General features: G+C 44.2%; 1 protein-coding gene across 5 annotated transcripts in view; it reads right to left on the bottom strand.

Moving 5' to 3' along the window:
* Window positions 1-18,894, bottom strand: part of Myo10 (myosin X) — a 207,136-nt gene that overhangs the window by 55,998 nt on the left and 132,244 nt on the right. For all 5 annotated transcript variants that reach the window (XM_027400037.2, XM_027400038.2, XM_027400040.2 and 2 more), the window contains 2 exons: window positions 18,645-18,753; window positions 16,730-16,810 (listed from right to left, as the gene is read on the bottom strand). In XM_027400037.2, the coding sequence (XP_027255838.1) occupies window positions 16,730-16,810; window positions 18,645-18,753 (190 nt within the window). The remainder of the gene's footprint in view (window positions 1-16,729; window positions 16,811-18,644; window positions 18,754-18,894) is intronic.

Genomic DNA, 18,894 nt, shown 5'->3' with positions numbered 1-18,894 from the left:
AGGAAATTCCAGGGCAGTAAGCTCCCATTCAGAAAAACCAACCCCCAAAAAGAACCAGAGGAAGAGGATGGGAGAAAGGTTTATTCCAATCTGACCACAGAGCTGGAGGAGCTGACAGAAGGTCCAGCCCTCTGTATAAATCCCATCTGGGAGCCCTCGAAGAGCAGCCTTGGTTATAATCTGTTGCCTTCTTATCTAAAGAACCCAAGGCAACCTTTTCATCCTCTGAAACTAAACTCCAATCTCAATCTATTCGCCATTGTTCTACCATTTCTCCAGCCACCATACGGAGCAGGTCACAGCCCCTCTATTCAGACTCACTCTGACAAATAAATCATGCTGAGAAATACAAATTAGGAGAGCAGCTGTCTCTCTTTGCTGGCAAGGACGCCCACACCGTTCATTAGAATGCTGAATAGCTAGAGATTTCACTGGGTCACTTCTCAGGGCCCAAGGTTATGGCTTTGCAATGCAATCAGGATTCGTAGCTAGGAAAAAGGCAGGAATTAAACAGGGAACTAGCAGGTAAACATTCTTCAATGTCCAGACCCGGAATATTGTCAAACTGAGATCTGGAATTCTTGGTCTCGGTGACTATTTCCAGAGTGCTGCACTCACAGAAGATATATCTATGCTGTTGTGGCCATACAAATCATCATACAGGTGATAACCAGAATATGTATACATGTGTCCTTGCTTCTTGAGATACAGATATACCACACATACAGACACACACCCCAGAGCTAAGAAATCTAAATCATCTAAATAAAGATGAAAACAGCAATTTAGGCCTGGCGCTGGTGGTGCATGCCTTTAATCCCAGCACTCAGGAAGCAGAGGCAGGTGGATCTCTGTGAGTTCAAGGCCAGCCTGGTCTACAGAGCAAATTCCAGGACAACCTCCAAAGCCACAGAGCAACCCTGTCTCAAAAAAAACCAAAACCAAAACAAACAAACAAACAAAAACCCAGCAACTTAGAAAAAGTTGAGCCAAAAGTCTAATCACCAAACAGAGTGGTCACCTGGGAAAATAAAGATGTCCTTAGATTCACAGTGGAGCTAAAACAGTGTTGAGACATAACCCCTTGCACAGGGAACTTAATTTGAAGCAACTTAATTTGCATAAAAATGTATAACTAAGAAAAATTTCAGTAATGTGTTCACAGGTAATCCTCAGGTCCTCCCCAACATGGCTGAAGTTCATCTTCAAACCATCAATGACAGAATGAGTCCTCAGATAGCAGCTACAGGCAGGTGGCATTCACCTGTAACTGTCCCCTACAGATATTTAGAGAAGGGACCATTTTGTCACGCTGTTAGCCATGGGCTGTCTGAAGGAAGGGTGACTCTTCTCACTGGGCCAGCAACACAGTTAACTTGTTCTTTGAGATTTACAAAAGCCTTTGCCATTGGCCCCACAAGATGCAGCATTGTAACACAGTCCTGGTCTCAGGGACACAGCTTCGGAGTCACCACACAGCTGATAGGGTTTCGTGCTAGATACAGCTGGAATTTGGGTCCACAGGACAAAACCATTAAGGCCACAAGGGTAAAGTTTAAAAACCCTAGGACTCGTCATATGCTGGGGAACACTCAAAAAAAGTCCCCCCAAAAGCACTCAAGACATAATGTCTACAATGAGACCTGAACAATGAAGAGAAAAGGAAAAAAATACAAAACAGCAACAACAAAAGCTCTGTGCACCTAAACCAGCTGTGCCTCCAGGACAGCTGCTTCAGATCTTTTGAATATTCCCAAACCACCTTTTCAATCATTCAAATACCTTATAGCAACATGTTGTAACAAGAAAGAGAAGCAGACTATGAGCAGGCCGCGGGAGTGCGCTATTCAGAACAAGTGGCGATTGTACTGCAGCTGCTTCTCTTAATTGAGCACGAGAGAGGAAATGCTTTCACCCCATGGATGTTGGCAAATCTGGAGGTGATGTTGACCATGAGCTGCCGCTAGCTGGTCCCAGATTGCAGGAACAACAGGAGAGAGAGGTGAAGCCCGTTCCCTCAGGCCACAAGGCTACAAGCAAGGCTGGTCTAAGAGGCGGTCAGTGGCATAGTTTTGCGCTCGGGACCCTCTTTGTTCCTTTGATACTCCGCCCTGAGTACTAACAAGCTGTGTGAGAAGCCTGGAAATCAGAGTCAGATGACATCATGACCAGGTCCAACCAGTTTTTCCACCTCCACAGGACCTCATTTCCCTAATTTGCAAGCTACCTCAGACAGAAGACTCAAGGCTGTGTGCACCTGTGGTCCCATGTAAGCCTGGGTCTTGCTGAAATTATGTAATGCAATCCTCGAATCTAGTGACAGACCCAAATTTCAGAATGAGACCAAAAAGAAGAGAGAGAGAAAAAAGACAAAAGGAAGCTAATTTTTCTCCCCGAAAAATGATTTGTATTGGGTTCCATTGACCCCGTGGACTTTCCCATGGTGTAGCAATTTTTTTTCGTCCTCTATGCAAATATTGCAATAACTGTATCTAAGTCTAGGCTGCCTTAAAAGAAGCCAGTATCTGTACACGTCTCAAAGACTTAAAACTCCTGTTCCTTCACCTGGGTCAGGAGGTGAAATCTCAGATACCTATGCTTCATAAGCCTTACCTCACCTCATCTTTTTTTTTTCTTATTTTAAGAGAGCTTTAAAAACAACCAAGGCTACGTGTTTTCCGATGGATTTTTCACCCCATGAGGATTGGGAGCAGGGAAAAGTAGCTCTTCCATTTCCTAGAAGCAGCCGCTGAGCTCTCACTGAGTAATTCCAAAGCTAAAAGTATTCCCTTTCGAGTGCAATGCCGACTGGAGCAGCAGCTGGCAAGCTTTAATGATCAGCCACATCCTTTCAGGGGGCTGAAACTAGGGCAGCCATTCATCTGAGAGGGTGGGCAGCGCACAACCACCACACAATGGTGGCCAGTGCGTGAGTCTAAAAGCCCCCAAACATTTTCCAAGTCTGAATACTGCTTACTAAAACCAACAGCACAGATTCGATAGAAAAAGTTAATGTATGGGTGCCATCTCCCAGAGAGCAAATAATAATAAATTGATAATAGAATAAAAAAGCAATAAATAGTTCCAATACCCTCACGCAGAGGTTCATATGAAGACACTGGGGGCTACAACCTGTATCTATTGAGTAAGAACCATGACCACTGCAGAGTCTCTTACAAAGAACAGGCTAGACCACAACTACCCTCAACTGCCCAGTCCACCTGCCAGCAGGGCCGAGTGTGGTGATCTCTGCCTTAACCTGCTAAGAAAGAAAATGGTAAGGGGGTATCTTCCATGAGGCAAGTGGGTGGGGAGGGAAAGTGTGTGCAATTAAATCATGGATACATTTCACTCCAAAGAGCCAGGCTGCACAGAACTGGAAAATCCAGGCAACTGCAACCAAAAAAAAAAAAAAAAAAGTCTACAAGGTTAAGGCGACTGTGAAACCCAAACATGGAGCTTCAAGCTGGGAAGACAAGGTGGAAAGGGGGCAGGTACTCACCAGCCAGGAGCCTCAGGAGAAAGGAGCCTGGATCCAGAGGCTGGAACAGGCAGGTGGGGGCAAAGCCAAGGCCAGGCCTCCGCCTAGAGGAGCCAGTCAAGAGCCTGGCGTGGGGGTGGGGAGGCTGGTCAGAGGGCGGGAAGGAGTGGCAGTTAGTAGTTAGCGGTGCTCCTGGCCTGGGGGTGGGGTGGAGACCAGGAAGGAGGGCAGAGCAGGAAGCTTGAGGAAGCTTTCAGAAGGGTGCCAGAAAAGCTTTGATCCCACAGCCTCAGACTAGTTAAATATTCAGCAGTGTAGACAAGCTTGTTCAGGGGGAAGGCCCAGTCCAGGCCCCATGTGTCAGTCTGCCCATCTCTATCAAGTGTGTTCACGTATGTGTGTACGACTGTGTACCAAAGCAGGCAAGAAAAGGGGTTCAATTAAAAATTAATTTGCACCAGGCAAGGTGGTGCACACCTTTAATCCCAGGCAGAGGTAGGTGGATCTCTGTGAGTGACATGATAGCTCAGTTTACATGAGTTGCAGGGCTGCCAGAGCTATGTACAAAGACCATATCCAAAACGAAAACAAAAACATAAAACAAAACCAAAAAAAGTTTCAGTCTTCAGGTGGAGAGATTGTTCTGAGGTTTGAAGGAACCAGCTTCCCTTTCGGCAGCCATAACAGCCGAACATGTGCTTCTATGACCTTGACCTGGTCACTAGAAAGTCAGATGCCTGTCTCATGACAAGGAACCAATCAGAAGTTAGCTGGTGGCGCTATGCTTTACGACCCTGGGTGTGCTTTACGGACAAGCGCACAGCAATGACGTAGAGAGCATAGCAACCACCCTGGGAGGGCCTATGGGCCATAACAACCAGTTGACCAATCAACACAGGGCAAGCCCTCCAAGCCTGGAGGCACACCAATCGTGAGCCTGTGCGTACCCCTAGACACTCCCCTTACGCTGCCCTATAAAGATCTGTGCACAGCGGCTTCAAACCGTCTTTTCTAGCTGTCCGCCATGGCTGTCCGCCATGGTGGGTGGGTGAAAGACCTGAGCTAACATGGGGTTAGCTCGTTAAATTACAATAAAGCCTCGTGCAGTTTGCAGCAAGCTCTCGAATCCGCCTGGTGATTGGGGTGACCGCGAACGTGGCCTGGGACCCCGAATACTTGAGTTTTCGGGGGTCTAACAGGTTAACATACTGACTGCTCTTCCAGAGGTCCTGAGTACAATTCCCAGCAACCACATGGTGGCTCACAACCATCGATAATAAGATCTGACGCCCTCTTCTGGTGTTCAAGCATACATGCAAGCAGAACACTGTATACGTAATAAATAATATAAATCTGAAAAAACTAAGTCTTGGCTTTTAATAAAAAAATTCAATCTTCAATCTGAAAAAGTTATCACATTTTAATTTGCAGTTCTACAAATATACTATTAAGACTGTCACATCACTTCAATCCATTACTTCTTGCAAATTTCTTGTTTATGCTTTCTTGCCCCCCACCCTTTTTTGTTTGTTTGTTTTTGAGACAGGGCTTCTCTGTAGCTCTGGAACTCACTCTGTACCCCAGACCGCGAACTCACAGAAATCCACTGCCTCTGCCTCACAAGTGCTGCGGCTAAAGGCAAGTGCTACCACCACCAGGAAGCTTTCTTAATTTCTCTAAAGCATCTGTCATAGTCTTAGTAAGTTTGTAAAGGCTCTTTATATATTAAATATATTTCTTGATTTGCAGTTGGCTTCAATGAACAGCAGCTCAGCTATATGTATACACATAATATATATAGCCATAACAATGTATAAACTTGATTTAGAAAAAAGCCAAAACCTTCAAATATTTAAGAAGACAGTATCAGGCTGGAGAGATGGCTCAGAGGTAAAGAGCACTGGCTGCTCTTCCAGAGGTCCTGAGTTCAATTCCCAGAAACCAAATGGTAGCTCACAAATATCTGTAGTGAGATCTGGTGCCCTCTTCTGACATGCAGGCAGAACACTGCATACATGATAACCAAATAAATAAATCTTCAAAATAAATAAAGGTTAAAATTCTTTTAAAAAATTTGTAAAAAAAAGAAGACAGTATCTGCCCATGGAAATAAATCAACAGTGATGTCTGTAACAAGAGAAATGATACAGTACCAGAAATCTGACTTTAAAGACCACCATTGAGGGCTGGAGAAATAGCTCATTTTATAAAGCAATCCCCTTCATCCCTCTTGGGCAGGGAAGGCTCAGGTGCGTGTGCGCACACACACAGAGCCATTGGTAGAATCCTACAGTTATAGGAATGCTTCATGACATATTAGGCTGAAAAAATGCTTAGAAAGTTAAGATGATCCCAGTTTAGAGAAAATAAGTATAGCTGGGTATGGTAGCACCTATCTTTCATTCTAGCTACCTTGGAGGCCAAGGCCAAGGCCAAGGAGGACTGAAAAACTCTTTTGATGTCTGTCTAATTTACAAAGTAAGCTTAAGTTCAGTTTGGGTAACGACCCTGCCTCAAACTAAAAATATGATACAGGGACTGGAAATGTAGCTCAGATGGACAGGGTATTCAAGGTGTAAGGATTCAGGCATTACGATGGCCTGCCCCTGTCACCTGGCAGAATGCACTCAGGCAGTGCCCTGGTCAGCCCAGGGTTCTATGAACTAGTCTGCACTCGCAGGTGCAGAGGACTCCTTTAAAAGACAGACCCTGCCCACTTATGCTCTCTTTCTGCTCTTTTCCAGCTCTCTTTCCCGCTGTTTCCCTGGGGCAGACAGGACTTTTCCTGTCTCCCTCTTCTCTTCTGTCTTCTCTCTGTGTCTCTTTTCTCTTTCCTCCCCCAACCCTCCTCTTTCTAATATAACTTCTCACTTAAGCTCTGTCTGCCTGGGTTATTTGTCCCTCTACATCAGTCACCCTCATCTGCCATGGAATGTGCAATGTCCCCCACGCAGGGACAGGCACCCTTTGAGCTTTATCCTAACACAAGGTCCTGTTTAGCCCCCAGGAACAGGGATGGGGGTAATACGTATACACAGAAATGAAAACAGGATGGTCATTGGGTAGTGAAATTGTGGGTGAATAAAGAAAAAAAGTTCACCCATAACTTTCAAATATTTAGAAATCAACAAACATTTCCTTCGGACTGGTATGGATGGAGGTAAATAAATGCTGTTGGTTTGGTTCCTTACCATCCTCTGTCACATGTTTGTTAGTAGAGGGAAGAAGTTATCCTGAAAACAAGGACCACCCTTCACCCACCCCACACTGAGCAGAGTATGTGAAAAGCAGCTGAAGGAAGCTGAGGGAGACAGACATTCGACATGCCAAGGGAAGCTTGGGGGGGGGGGCTTAGAACCTGGATCCAGCCCTCCCCCTCTGTGCATCCCAAGATCCCACCCTCAGGTCTTCATCTGCTCCTGAATCAAAGGGAATGATAGATGAAGAGGTTGGCGGGCTTGGCAAGGATGAGGCTGTGGCCTGGAAAGACTGAGGATGGAGACATGGGAAGAATACTCTTTGTACAGCTGGATGAACTGGGAAGTAGTGGAGCAGTCAGGAATAGAAGTCACACACTGTTTGGGTTGCCTATGAGCATGCTAATGTGGGGCTTCATATGCTAAGAGACTGCCAAAACAAAACAAAACAAAACAAAAAAACCTGTCAGTGAAAGCCAAGTGTCTGGGGCAGGCTCCTCATGGGTGCCAGTGTGTCTCCCATCAGATGATAATATTCTGGAAGTATAGCAGGATGAGGTAAAGACCACTAGAGGACAACAGAAAGGACATGGAGCAGGTGTCCCGTTTGCAGCTGTTACTACATGAGCAGCAATCATCTTCCTTTATACAACCTCTGACCTGACGTGAGGCCCTTCAGAGAGACAAATTCTGGTCCACTGAACAGCACAACATAAGGGTAGTGAGAGATGGGAGACATAGTGGTCCAGGTGCTTTACAGGATGCCTCTCTGCACAGAGGGAGTCAGTCCTGGAGATTATCACAAGCTCATAAGGGGTTTTGATTATTTCTAGATGCCTGTTTCAACAAAAAGCAGATTTAGTTAAGTAGGTGGCAGACCTTTATGACTCAGGGCTTTCAAATGTTGCTCTGTTTAATATGAAAGACCACCTTCATATTGAAAACATTTAATCCCTCCCAGGACCCACTTAGCAACTGAATGGACATTAGCCTAACCCACCCCACCCGCTCAGTGCTGATAAAGATTAGCATTTCACTCACTCCAAGAGTTCTTTCTTAGGAGACATTTCCCTTTGTAGAATTGTAGCAAAATGTGCCTGTGCTTCCTCCTATTTCTCCAGGCTGGCAGCAAAATTCATTCATGATTGTGGGTGGTGTGTGTGTGTGTGTGTGTGTGTGTAAAGAGCTCACATTATCCAACAGATCAGTTAATTCACCTAGCTTCTCACATCTCTACACTTGGTGCAGATTTCCTTTAAAGTTTCTATATTGCACAAGGCACAGAAAATCTGTAAGACAGTAGTAATCAGCTTTTGGGGAGAAATACTTCAAATTCAAGCAAAAGACTTTAAAAAAACACTGTTTCTGCTTCAATTCATTCACAATATGTTTTCCTTTAAATACCTGGCTTATTAAAAATAGATCACACAATCAATGTCTTGGCCGACAAATGGATTAACGTCCTTCATTTTTACAAAGGGTTATTAGTATTTCAAACCCGTGTAATCCAAGCCAGCAGCTACCCGTGTGTTTAGGGACCCAACAGTTTAGTACTCAAGAAAGGACACCAGATCCACTCCTTTGCTATTTCATCATAGTTTTACACTACAGCAACCATTACAAAGCAGATGAAACTTTTAGGCAGAACCCCAAAGAAGGAAAAACAAGGCAAAGCAAAACCCTACCTTGAGGTTTCTTTCCCTGCCTTCAGGGTTTGTCCACTGCGAACAGCTGCATCGCTAGAGGAAGGGCCCAAGAGCATCTAAGCTTACAGACAATCCCTGCCCGGCTCCCTGCCTTTTATGTGGTGTCTTCGGTTGTGCTCGCTTAATTCATTCCTGATTCTACTCAAAGAAGGCCAGCCTCTTAAGGCTGGCGTGATAGGAATTGCTGATGATCCTTTTGAATGTAGGCACAAATGAACCATCATCCACACACTAGCAAATATGCAAATTCATGTCAGAGTCCAAAGAGTTTAAATTTTCAAAGAATATATATATATATATATATATATAGATAGATAGATAGATAGATAGAGAGAGAGAGAGATGCCCAAGACAAGGAACTCAGTATTTTAGCTGTGATCTTGTAAAACCCACCCAGAGAAGAACACTGTTGGCTTGAGCTGAGCTTCATTTACAGCTATTTATCCAAGTCTTTATAGAGGACAGCTGAATAGTTGCCATGACAACTTGGTAAACAGGGCTGAAGTGACCACTGAGAGGTTTGCTGGATTGTTTTGTTTGGGGAGAAGAATAGTTGCTTTAATGGTTCTTTTAACCAAACTTTCCTCCAAAGGTAAGGCTTCCTTTTCATGGATCTTTCGGTTGAGATATTCTCTAAGTAAAAAGAAAACTCTAGAAATGTATCCTTGCTGGGGGGTAGAAAGCCAGCCAGGAATATTGGAGGCAATCAGAAAAACAAAAAAAGGATTATTGAAGGTTAGTTACTGGTGTGGGCGTGTACTTTCTAGTAAGTACACAGATGAAATGGAACCACCTCTAAAGACCTCAATTTACTTACAGTTAGTTAAAAGAGCTGACAGCCTACAAAATTCTACAAAGATCCACACTTTCATTCTTCACACAATCTTTTAGACATAATACAATACCATTCATGTTTTCTTGTGTTCAATAGAGAGCTAACCCCTCAGTCAGATCATCACAAACTAATCTTACAAAATACCTCTTGAAAAAGGCATTCATTGCTATTTGAGCCATTTTGATACATTAGTGATACTGTGAAAATCAGGGTCCCCTTTTAGGGTTGTTTGCGTTTTCCAGACAGGGTTTCTCTGTGTGTCCTGGCACTGGCTCTGTAGACTAGGCCAGCCTTAAACTCATAGGGTTTAAAGGCATGCGCCACCAATGCCCGGCTCTGTTCCTTTTCTTCTCTTTCCTAAGTGTGCTTTTCCTAATGCTCTGGGCTCCACTCTTTCTCTAAAGCCCCAGGCCAGGTTAACATGGCTTTCTCTTTCTCCTCTTCCTACCCCAGACAGCAAGCTTGATCCTTGCCTGATCCAAAAACCCTGTCTCAAAAAACCAAAACATAAGAAAAGGAACAGTTATGATCTGAGTCATTCTGAAAAGTGGCAGGCTTGGGAAGCTACCAGCAGGCAGCCCTGTGAGGGAGTGCACTCATTAAAGGGAAGTTATCCCTCCTACCTCACTAGCATGGCTTCAGGTGAACCTGTCTTCCTGAAGGGTGGTCCCTTGCTCAGATAACTGGTCTGAATTCATTAATTTTTTTTTTTTTTTTTTGGTTTTTCAAGACAGGGTTTCTCTGTGTAGCTTTGGAGACTATCCTGGCACTCGCTCTGGAGACCAGGCTGGCCTCGAACGTGAGAGATCCACCTGCCTCTGCCTCCAGAGTGCTGGGATTAAAGGTGTGTGCCAACAACGCCCAGCCTGAATTCATTAATTTTAATCATGTCAGAATAAAAGCCATAAATGTTGAGTGTATTCTCCACCACAAATGTTCCTCAGACATGGATTACTTTACACAGTACTGTGCAGCTGTTTTATGTCTGTACACCCTCATGAAACACACAGCCACCCATCTATGTAGATGTCAAAACATACAGACTAGAGGCAAGAAAGTCATGACCAGTCTCTCTCTCTCTCTCTCTCTCTCTCTCTCTCTCTCTCTCTCTCTCTCTCTAATGGATTTTTATTCCCCCCATGGCTTTCGGGGCTTCTGTGCCCAGGCATTGCTGCAATTTTCCTTTCAGGCAACAGGCCAGGGTGCATCTGAATGTGCTAGTCCAGAGCGCTGGGCACAGAGGATGAATGACCCAGTGGCCCCAGGCAACAGGAGCTGAAGTGCAGGTGATTTAGGAAGGAGATGTTGTGACCAACAGAAACTAGTCCCAGTCCCAAAGGAGTTAGTTCTCTCCTTCCATCACGGGGACTCTAGGGGTCAAACTCAGGCTGTCAGGCAAGAGCATACATACATTTGCTCATCCATTCTGCTGGCCCCTTAAGAGACATTAAAAGGAGATGCCTAGAGCTGGAAAAGGGGCTTGGTAGGTAATTGTGTGTGCAGGCAGTCTCGAGTTCTGACCCCAACACTTGTTAAGAAGTTAGGCTTGGTCACAGTATGCCTGTGACCCCAAAGCTAGGAGCAGGGGGATCCAGAGTGGGAACAGGAAGATCTCTTGGGCTTTCTGGAAGCTGGCCAAGCAGGTCTATTAAGACGGTATCTCAAAAAGAATGAGATGGGGTGATGACACACAGGACACAGCATGTCTTCTGGTCTCCACAAGGGAGTGCACACCACACATACCAGCGAGTTTCCACACACACCTACACACACATGTATATACTCACACAGATGCACAAAAGAGGATAACTAGTCATGGGAAGGCAGATTGTTTCATAGTTTTGTTTTGTTTTGTTTTGTTTTGTTTTGTTTTTGAGACAGGGTTTCACTATATTGTAGCCTTGGTTGGCTGCAGATTCACAGAAATTTGCCTATTTCTGCCTCCAAGTGTTGGGATTAAAGATGTGCAGCTGTTTCATACCTTATTAATACAATCATAATCTAGAGGTGTTTGATTGGATGTCACCTAATTTGATGTCCTCTAAATCCAAACAGCCCCCACAGTGCCTGGTGTGAGTGAATTTCATCACAGCCTTTTCTACTACCTTCACAGATCATGAAGCCAATCACCCAACACCACTTGTCCCTTTAAGTGTGGTTACAACATTTTGCTACAGGGCTGGAGGAGCAGCTCAGCAGCAGGGCACTTCCCTAGCACTTGGAGGCCTTGGGTTTAATCCCCAGCACCAAGAAAGCAAAACAAAATCACTACAGATCACCCAAGTCATTTTATCCAAAAGCCTGAACACCGAGGGGCAGGGTATGTGCTGTGGTAGAGGAATGAGCTCCATCTTCTGTACTTTGCAAAGAGGTGGCAAGCAACCATTGTGTCCTTGCTATCTTTTCTTTTACCTGCAGTGACAGAAAAACTCTGCACTTCGTACTTAGGGAATCTTAGATTTGGTAAAGTAAGATATAGACAATGTTTGGACCCAACAAGTGATATACATTCCAGAAAGAATAACTCATATACTAAACTCCAATGTTTAATCTTTCTGTTTTACTCTTTGCTGTGGGTAGATCTGCCACCCATACATCCTTGTCCAGCCATGGAAGATAGGGTTCCAGAGTGCCCATACTATGCAGAGATCTCACTATGTGAGCAGGAAGCACCAACCCACAGAAGGAGAAGGGTTTGTGAAAGAGTCCTGGTGTTGCCAGGTGTTGGTGGTGCATGCCTTTAATCCCAGCACTCAGGCAGCAGAGGCAGGTGGATCTCTGTGAGTTCGAGGCCAGCCTGGTCTCCAGAGCGAGTGCCAGGATATGCTCCAAAGCTACACAGAAAAACCCTGTCTCGAAAAACCAAAAAAAAAAAAAAAAAAAAAAAAAAAAAAAAAGAAAGAGTCCTGGTGTGATTAGAAAGTTAGGGATATCAAATATGAGAAGGGGGTGTCACTTGATAGAGACAATTGAGGTGAACCGACGTGCTAATACGGCAAGACTCATCCATATTACCAATGTCATTCCATCTTAGCTTTTGTGAAGAGACAAGAAGTTTGGGAAATGGTATTATATTCTTAAAACTTGGACAGAAATGTTCTGGAATCCATTAAGCTTCTCTCTGCAAACCTAGACCCTTATCATACCAAACCTATGACAGAGTAATGAAGAATGGTAGCCAGGCATGGTGCAAGAAGCAGGCGCAGGCGTGGCTGACGCTGTGGGCAGTGGCCCCAGCTTCACCTTAGTTCCCTAGAACTGCAGGCTAGTTCTCACAGCAGGATGGCCTCCCTGATACCCATCAGTCTGCCCCTTCTTTAATTCTGTTCAGAATAGCCTTGGGCTTTTTTGAGGAATGTTAAGGGGAGACTTTTCTGATGAGATCTCACTTGTTAAAATACCAGGCAGGAAGAGATCACAGGCTGGGGGATGCCCCAGGGGAGAGAATCAGATGAGGCCCAAGCAGGCTAGCCTTCAATCCAGAAGTCTCCAGGTCTTAGGGCAGTTTTTGGCCAGCAATTGCTACACCCTAATATATCCCAACAGAAGGAATCTGAAAGGCCACATCACCATCTAAATACAACCCAGGGGCGACACCTGCCTTGTGTGACCTATGAAGTAAGGTTACTTGGGCTGTCCCAAGACCAGGGCAGGCTGCAGACAACCTCCTATTAGGACTAAGCTTTCTTAGCTTCATTGCAATTTGGCAGCAGGAAGACTGTCACCCTCCGCCTCAACACACACACACACACACACACACACACACACACACACACACACACACACACACACACACACACGGGGGGGGGGGGCAGCAAAACAACAGCATACAAGTAACAAAAGCCACAAAGTATCCCAGATTCTTCAGACTTGAAGGACTATCCGGGGGTCTAAACAACTGGTCACAGGAAACCTAGTTAGTGTGTGACTCTGAAAGTGGCTCCCTTTGATTCTAATCCAGTCCTCTAGTGGACATACTAAGTAAAAAAACAAAACAAAACAAAACAAAACAACTCTAGAATCTGTCCAAACCATCCATCACCTCCAACCTGAGGATATGGAAACACAGCCACAGATATCTGAATACACTTCCAGTCTCCCATAATGAACTGAAAGAGTATGAGGTGAGATGATTGCACCTCATCCTTCCCCTTGGTGCCCGAGGCACAGACAGCAGTTGCAAGAATCCCTGTGCAAACCTCTGGATTTATCTTCAGATTAAAGACATCTGTGAGAAATTCCAAGTGAGGGTTGGCGTTATATTTGTTATAGTACACAGTGGGCAGGAAAAGAACAAGACTCTTGGTGGAACTGAATGGATGCTAATCAGGCCATTACTTGATAGCTCCATATTCTAATTAGCATGCTTCACACTCAAAACCACACCTACAATTTAGGTCGGCGACAAGTTAGCTCTTGGGTCAGGACCTTCTTATTCAGTACCTTTCAAATGATGTGAAGATATTTTTTACGAGCCACCCCTTGGCATGTGACTAATTAGTGTCTACAGTAAGTCAGGAGAACACAAGGCCAAGAGCCAAGGTAAACAGCACCGAGCTGAGCTGGATCACTTTGTAAACCACAAAATTCAAAGTAATTGGGTACAATCAAATCTCAGTGTAGAAAAATAACAAGGAAAAAGACGTGATTTCTTCAAGCTTTTATGGTCTGAAGGAAAAATGAACTTTATGCCATCTAAAAACAAAAATCATCAAGGGCAGAATTTTTCATTCAACTTGACATTTCTATCTTTAGAAAGTCAATATCAGGGCACATTACCAGTTCACCGAATCTGGGACGCTAACACCAATAGAGCTGCCCAGGCCAGAAGGGAACAGGAATGGTTCGATTAAACTGTGGTGCACCAGAAATCCAATGGACACCCATGCTCCCAAGACTCCAACCGAGAAAAAGCTGACCGGCACAGTATGAGACGTGGCATTATTAGCCCTACTGCTCAGAAGGGAAACACTGCCCGATTAGGTCACTCCTGCCAGAACATGCAAGAACACATCTGGGACTGTATGTGGAATCTGCACAATGTCAATCAGAGCCTCGGGTCAAAAGATTGGGAGAACATGTTGGCAGCAGCTGCAAAGCTGGGAGAATAAAACCCAAGTTTTAAGGGACCAAAGGCCAGTTCAGATTTCTCATCCTCATCTTTTCTATTCTTTCACATGACAGAGTTCTAGAAATTACTATCTGGGGGAGTGGGGTAAGTCTCTCTCTAAAAAGCGTTCCTAAGAGGATTGCTTGCCAAATGAAAATTAACTCATTAACATTTTGTATGGGCCCAGGATGTAACTCGGCTGATACAGTGCTTGTCTAGCATGTATGAGGCCCTGGGTTCAATCCCCAGCACTGCAGAGAACTGGGTATGATGCACACACCTGTAATCCCAGCCTTCAGGAGGAAGAGGCAGAGGATTAGAAGTTGAAGGGCAGCCTCTGCTATACAGGAGTTTAAGGACAGAATGGAGTGCATGAGATCCCATCTCAAAAAAACAAAACAAACCCCCACACATTTGTGGCAAGTTTTCCATTTAGCTTTGAATCCAGTAACTGCACATACCTAATATCCTATTTGTCTTCGGGAAGCAGCTGCTCCTTTTAAACCTGCTTTAATTGAATCATGATATTTAAAACAATTTACCCTTAACTTATCTCCTTATAAAGTACTTAAAATAGGTGTGAAGAGATAGTTCAGTGGTCAAGAGCAATTGTTGTTCTAGCAGAGGACACATGGTCCGTTCTAGGCATCCACATGGCAGCTCACAATCATCCATAATTCCAGTTCCAGGGCATCAGATGTTATTCTTTTGTTTAAAAAGAAGAAAAGAGAAATGCTGAGACATGAGACATGTTGACTATAAGTTTATTATAAGGCCTGGCAGAAGAGGAAAGGAACAGGGATAATGGCTGACCGCCATGGCCGGTCGCCGCAGAGAAAGCACATAGGTGAGAGAGTAGAGAGGAAACAGCGAGGAAGAAGAGAGGAAGAGAGAGTAAATGGGCAGGGATCTGTCTTTTTAAAGGGGTCCTCTGCACCTGCGTACAGACTCAGTTCCCATGGAACCTTGGGCTGACAAGGGTACTGCCTGTTCCACCAGGTAACAGGGGCAGGCCAGCATAATGCCTGAACCTTTCAGCAGATGCCCTCTACTGACCTCTGAGGGCACCAGGCACTACATAGACATGCATGTAGGCAAAACATCCATACACATATAATAAGGAAATCTATATTTCTTTTAAATTTAAAAGATAAAGAACTTAAAACACATTGTTACTCAGTTTATAACTGATTAGGTGGAAGCCCCACCTCTCTCTCCCCAGACTCTGCCCCCCATCAGAAAGCCAGCTAAACAGTGGCCCCTCTCCTCAGAAAGCTTGCCAGTGGAGTGGCTCTTTCCCCAGAGATATCCCAGACCATGCCTAGTGGCTATTCAAAACCTGGCCCATAGATCTGCCTGCCACCTGTGGACATTCTGTCCGCTGCCTTCCTGAGAACCACCCGGGAGTGCTCTGCCCTGCTTATTAAATCTGGATTTATTAATTTGGTCTGATTTGGTTTATTTGCATTGGCAGAGGAAGAATCCAATTCTTAGCAATAACCTCATGGTGTTTAACAAGAAAACTGAAAAACACAAAAATAAATAGCTACAACAGAAAAACTGCACTATTTTTTTTTTCTTTTCCGCACTTTGGAGCTGGATCCAAGCATTTAAAACCAAATAGTAAAGAAAACACGTAGGCTACCAAATAGGCTTGACAATGTCTGCTTTCAAAGTAGTATTTCCTAAACACTGATGACATCACTCAAAAGCTGAACTCACAAAGGCTCAGTGGATGAAGGATCTCCCACTTTCTGGCAGGTTATGAGAACTTCATATCCGTTTCCAACCATCTATGACCAAAGAACTTTGGAGAAACCAAATCTAAGGGTAAACATTCCCAGAGGCTGTCCTTGAGGAGAGCCCAGGCTGGCCCTTCGGAAACCTTACTGTAAGGAGCCTTGTAACTAGGCAGGCAAAGGCCTGGCTGAAGAAAGTTTAGAAAGAAAGGGAGTATGGGCCCACTACTGGGCCTTGTAGATACGAGTGAGAATGTGTGGAGTGTGGCAAAGTGTGATTAGCAAGATTTAGCAGACTACTTAAGGACCAGCTCAGAACTGGGAATTTTAGAGTGTACCACGACTCTATGTCCTGGAGCTCTCCTCCACTAACCTGAAACAACCAGTCCATCAAACTGAGTGCTGCATGTTCTGAAACCCGATTCCATGACACTGGGCCCTTAGGAGACTGACAACCTGAATCCAGAGGAACAGAAGTCTCCAGCGAGAACCTGCGGGCCACAGCAGGAGAGTTACCCCCTGCTATGAGCCTATTGTCTGTGGTTCTTAGGATTGTTTGCTTATGCTTGTTAGTTACTTTGACATAAGTGTACTCAAAACCAATTCCCAGAGTTTGTCATTCCTCCCAGGTCAAAACTTGGTAAGGTCTTGAGACTCTTACCTTCTTGGTGTTGGGCTTGATGCAACGAACAAAGAAGGGATTAGAAGAGCTCAGAGTTGCCATTAAGGAATGCAGGGAGTCCTGTCAGGAGGAAAAGGACAAGTGGATTTAGTCAGCATAAAATAAAAAATAACAAACCAGAGAAACAAGAGTACTTCCACATTAAATTATCTCACCATAACACAAAACAAGGCAAAGACATCACATACATATTTAGAGTATAGAGCTTGACACACGTAGCTCAAACTTCAATCCTCTGTGGGACCTACTGGATATCTACTTGCCCAAATCTCAGTTCCCACCTCTATAAAATGGAGATGGTGGCATGTGCTCACAGGATGATGTGAGAGTGGGCACAACAATGGAGGCAAAGAGGTCGGTCTGGTGACTGGCACAGAATATGTATTTAATGGCTGAGAGCTGGCATTAGCACAACTCCTCTGTGTGAAGCCTGCACATTATGCTATAGTCCCAGTACCAGCAACACTCTGAGGAGCTCCTCCCTTCCCTCAGTCTCCAGCCACAAACACCCCCCCACATCCTGGTGAGCAACCCCTCTGGGGCGGATTTCATCAGTGTCTGCTGACTGCCACTGCCCCTTCAGTCAGGATTTTTGCTTAAGGGCAAACAGATAATTAAATGAGGGGGCTTGGTCTTCATAGGCTGTATTTCCAAATGACAGAAAACGCTTACACATTCAAAATGCTGGTGTTCCTTATTTCCCTTGAATTGGGTAACAGGCGCCACTGCTGTTTGGATATAAAATTCCAAATTCCCAGGTGTAATGGTGAATATATATATATATATATATATATATATATATATTCATATTCAAAAGACTATAGTCTTTTGAAGGAGATATGCTATTTCTTTCTTTCTTTCTTTCTTTTTTTTGTTTTTGGTTTACTCATAGAGATCCGCCTGCCTCTGCCTCCCAAGTGCCAGGGATTAAAGGTGTATACCACCATAACCTGGCAAGATGTGTTATTTCAACAGCTTAGAATTGAACAGCTTTTCCTTACTTAAAGATATATTTTCACGTATTGTCTGAAAATACATATATTAATACATTTGTATTTATACACACACACATAACTATTTTTAAAAATATTTCAATGTTCAATATAAACATTTCAAATTCTCCTGTATACAGATCTGTATATGTATGTATGAATCTCTTTTATAGATATATTAAGTGTTCCAGGTTCTTCTTGTGGCAAATCATCAGAACAATAACCTACTAAATATGTTGTTATAAACATCAATGCCCAGCCAGGCGGTGGTAGCACACGCCTTTAATTCCAGCACTCAGGAGGCAAAGGCAGGCATATTTCTGTGAGTTCAAGACCAGCCTGGTCTACAAGAGCTAGTTCCAGGATAGCCTCCAAAGCCACAGAGAAACCCTGTCTTGAAAAACCAAAAATAAATAAATAAAAACACATCAATGCCCAAATGCTTGAGCACTGGCATGCCTACACAGTCCTTCTCACCATATCTCAAAATAAAAATAAGATTTGAAGTACTGAAATCTTTTTACTTTAATGACACTGGTAACCACGAGATTGTTATGCCACAAGAAGGAAAGAATAGCACAAATTATTTTGTTAATTTAATTTATAAAATCTAAAGGAAAAGTCTAAATGTTCATGTGTATACCTTTTTGTTCTTTTTTTTTTTTTTCTAGTGCTGGAAATGGAATCAAGGTCCTCAAGCATGATTAAAAAGAAAAAGCAAGAACTCAACTACTGAACATCCCCAACCCCCCAAGATGTGCATTCACCTGTGAAGCTCTGCCTGCCTTAAAAATCGTGATGTAACAGAAACAAGGTCTAGTTTCCCCGTACACCCTGCTCCTGCCTCAGTTCTTTAGATCACAAGAATGAGAGATTCGTGCAAGCCAGTGGTGCAGACTGACCTTGAACTGTGAGCTGACTGTGGGTCGGCGGTGTTTGCTTCCACATTTCAGGGTGTCCTGGTTGTTGCGGCTTGAGACATGTTCAAAGAGGTCGTAGATGAAGTCAAACCTATGTGAAGGAAGCGCAGGACTGTGAGGCCCGCACACGGTTGTCAGGTGCCTGGTCAGTGTAATTACAGTGGATTTCCACGGTGATAATTAACATAAAACATGGAGGCCTGGAGAGCTGCCACAGCATACAGAAAATTCA

This window comes from Cricetulus griseus, chromosome 2 (assembly GCF_003668045.3).
Source record: "Cricetulus griseus strain 17A/GY chromosome 2, alternate assembly CriGri-PICRH-1.0, whole genome shotgun sequence".
Taxonomy (NCBI): domain Eukaryota; kingdom Metazoa; phylum Chordata; class Mammalia; order Rodentia; family Cricetidae; genus Cricetulus; species Cricetulus griseus.
The sequence above is the reverse complement of the archived record's forward strand: the minus strand, read 5'-3'. Positions and strand labels throughout refer to the sequence as shown.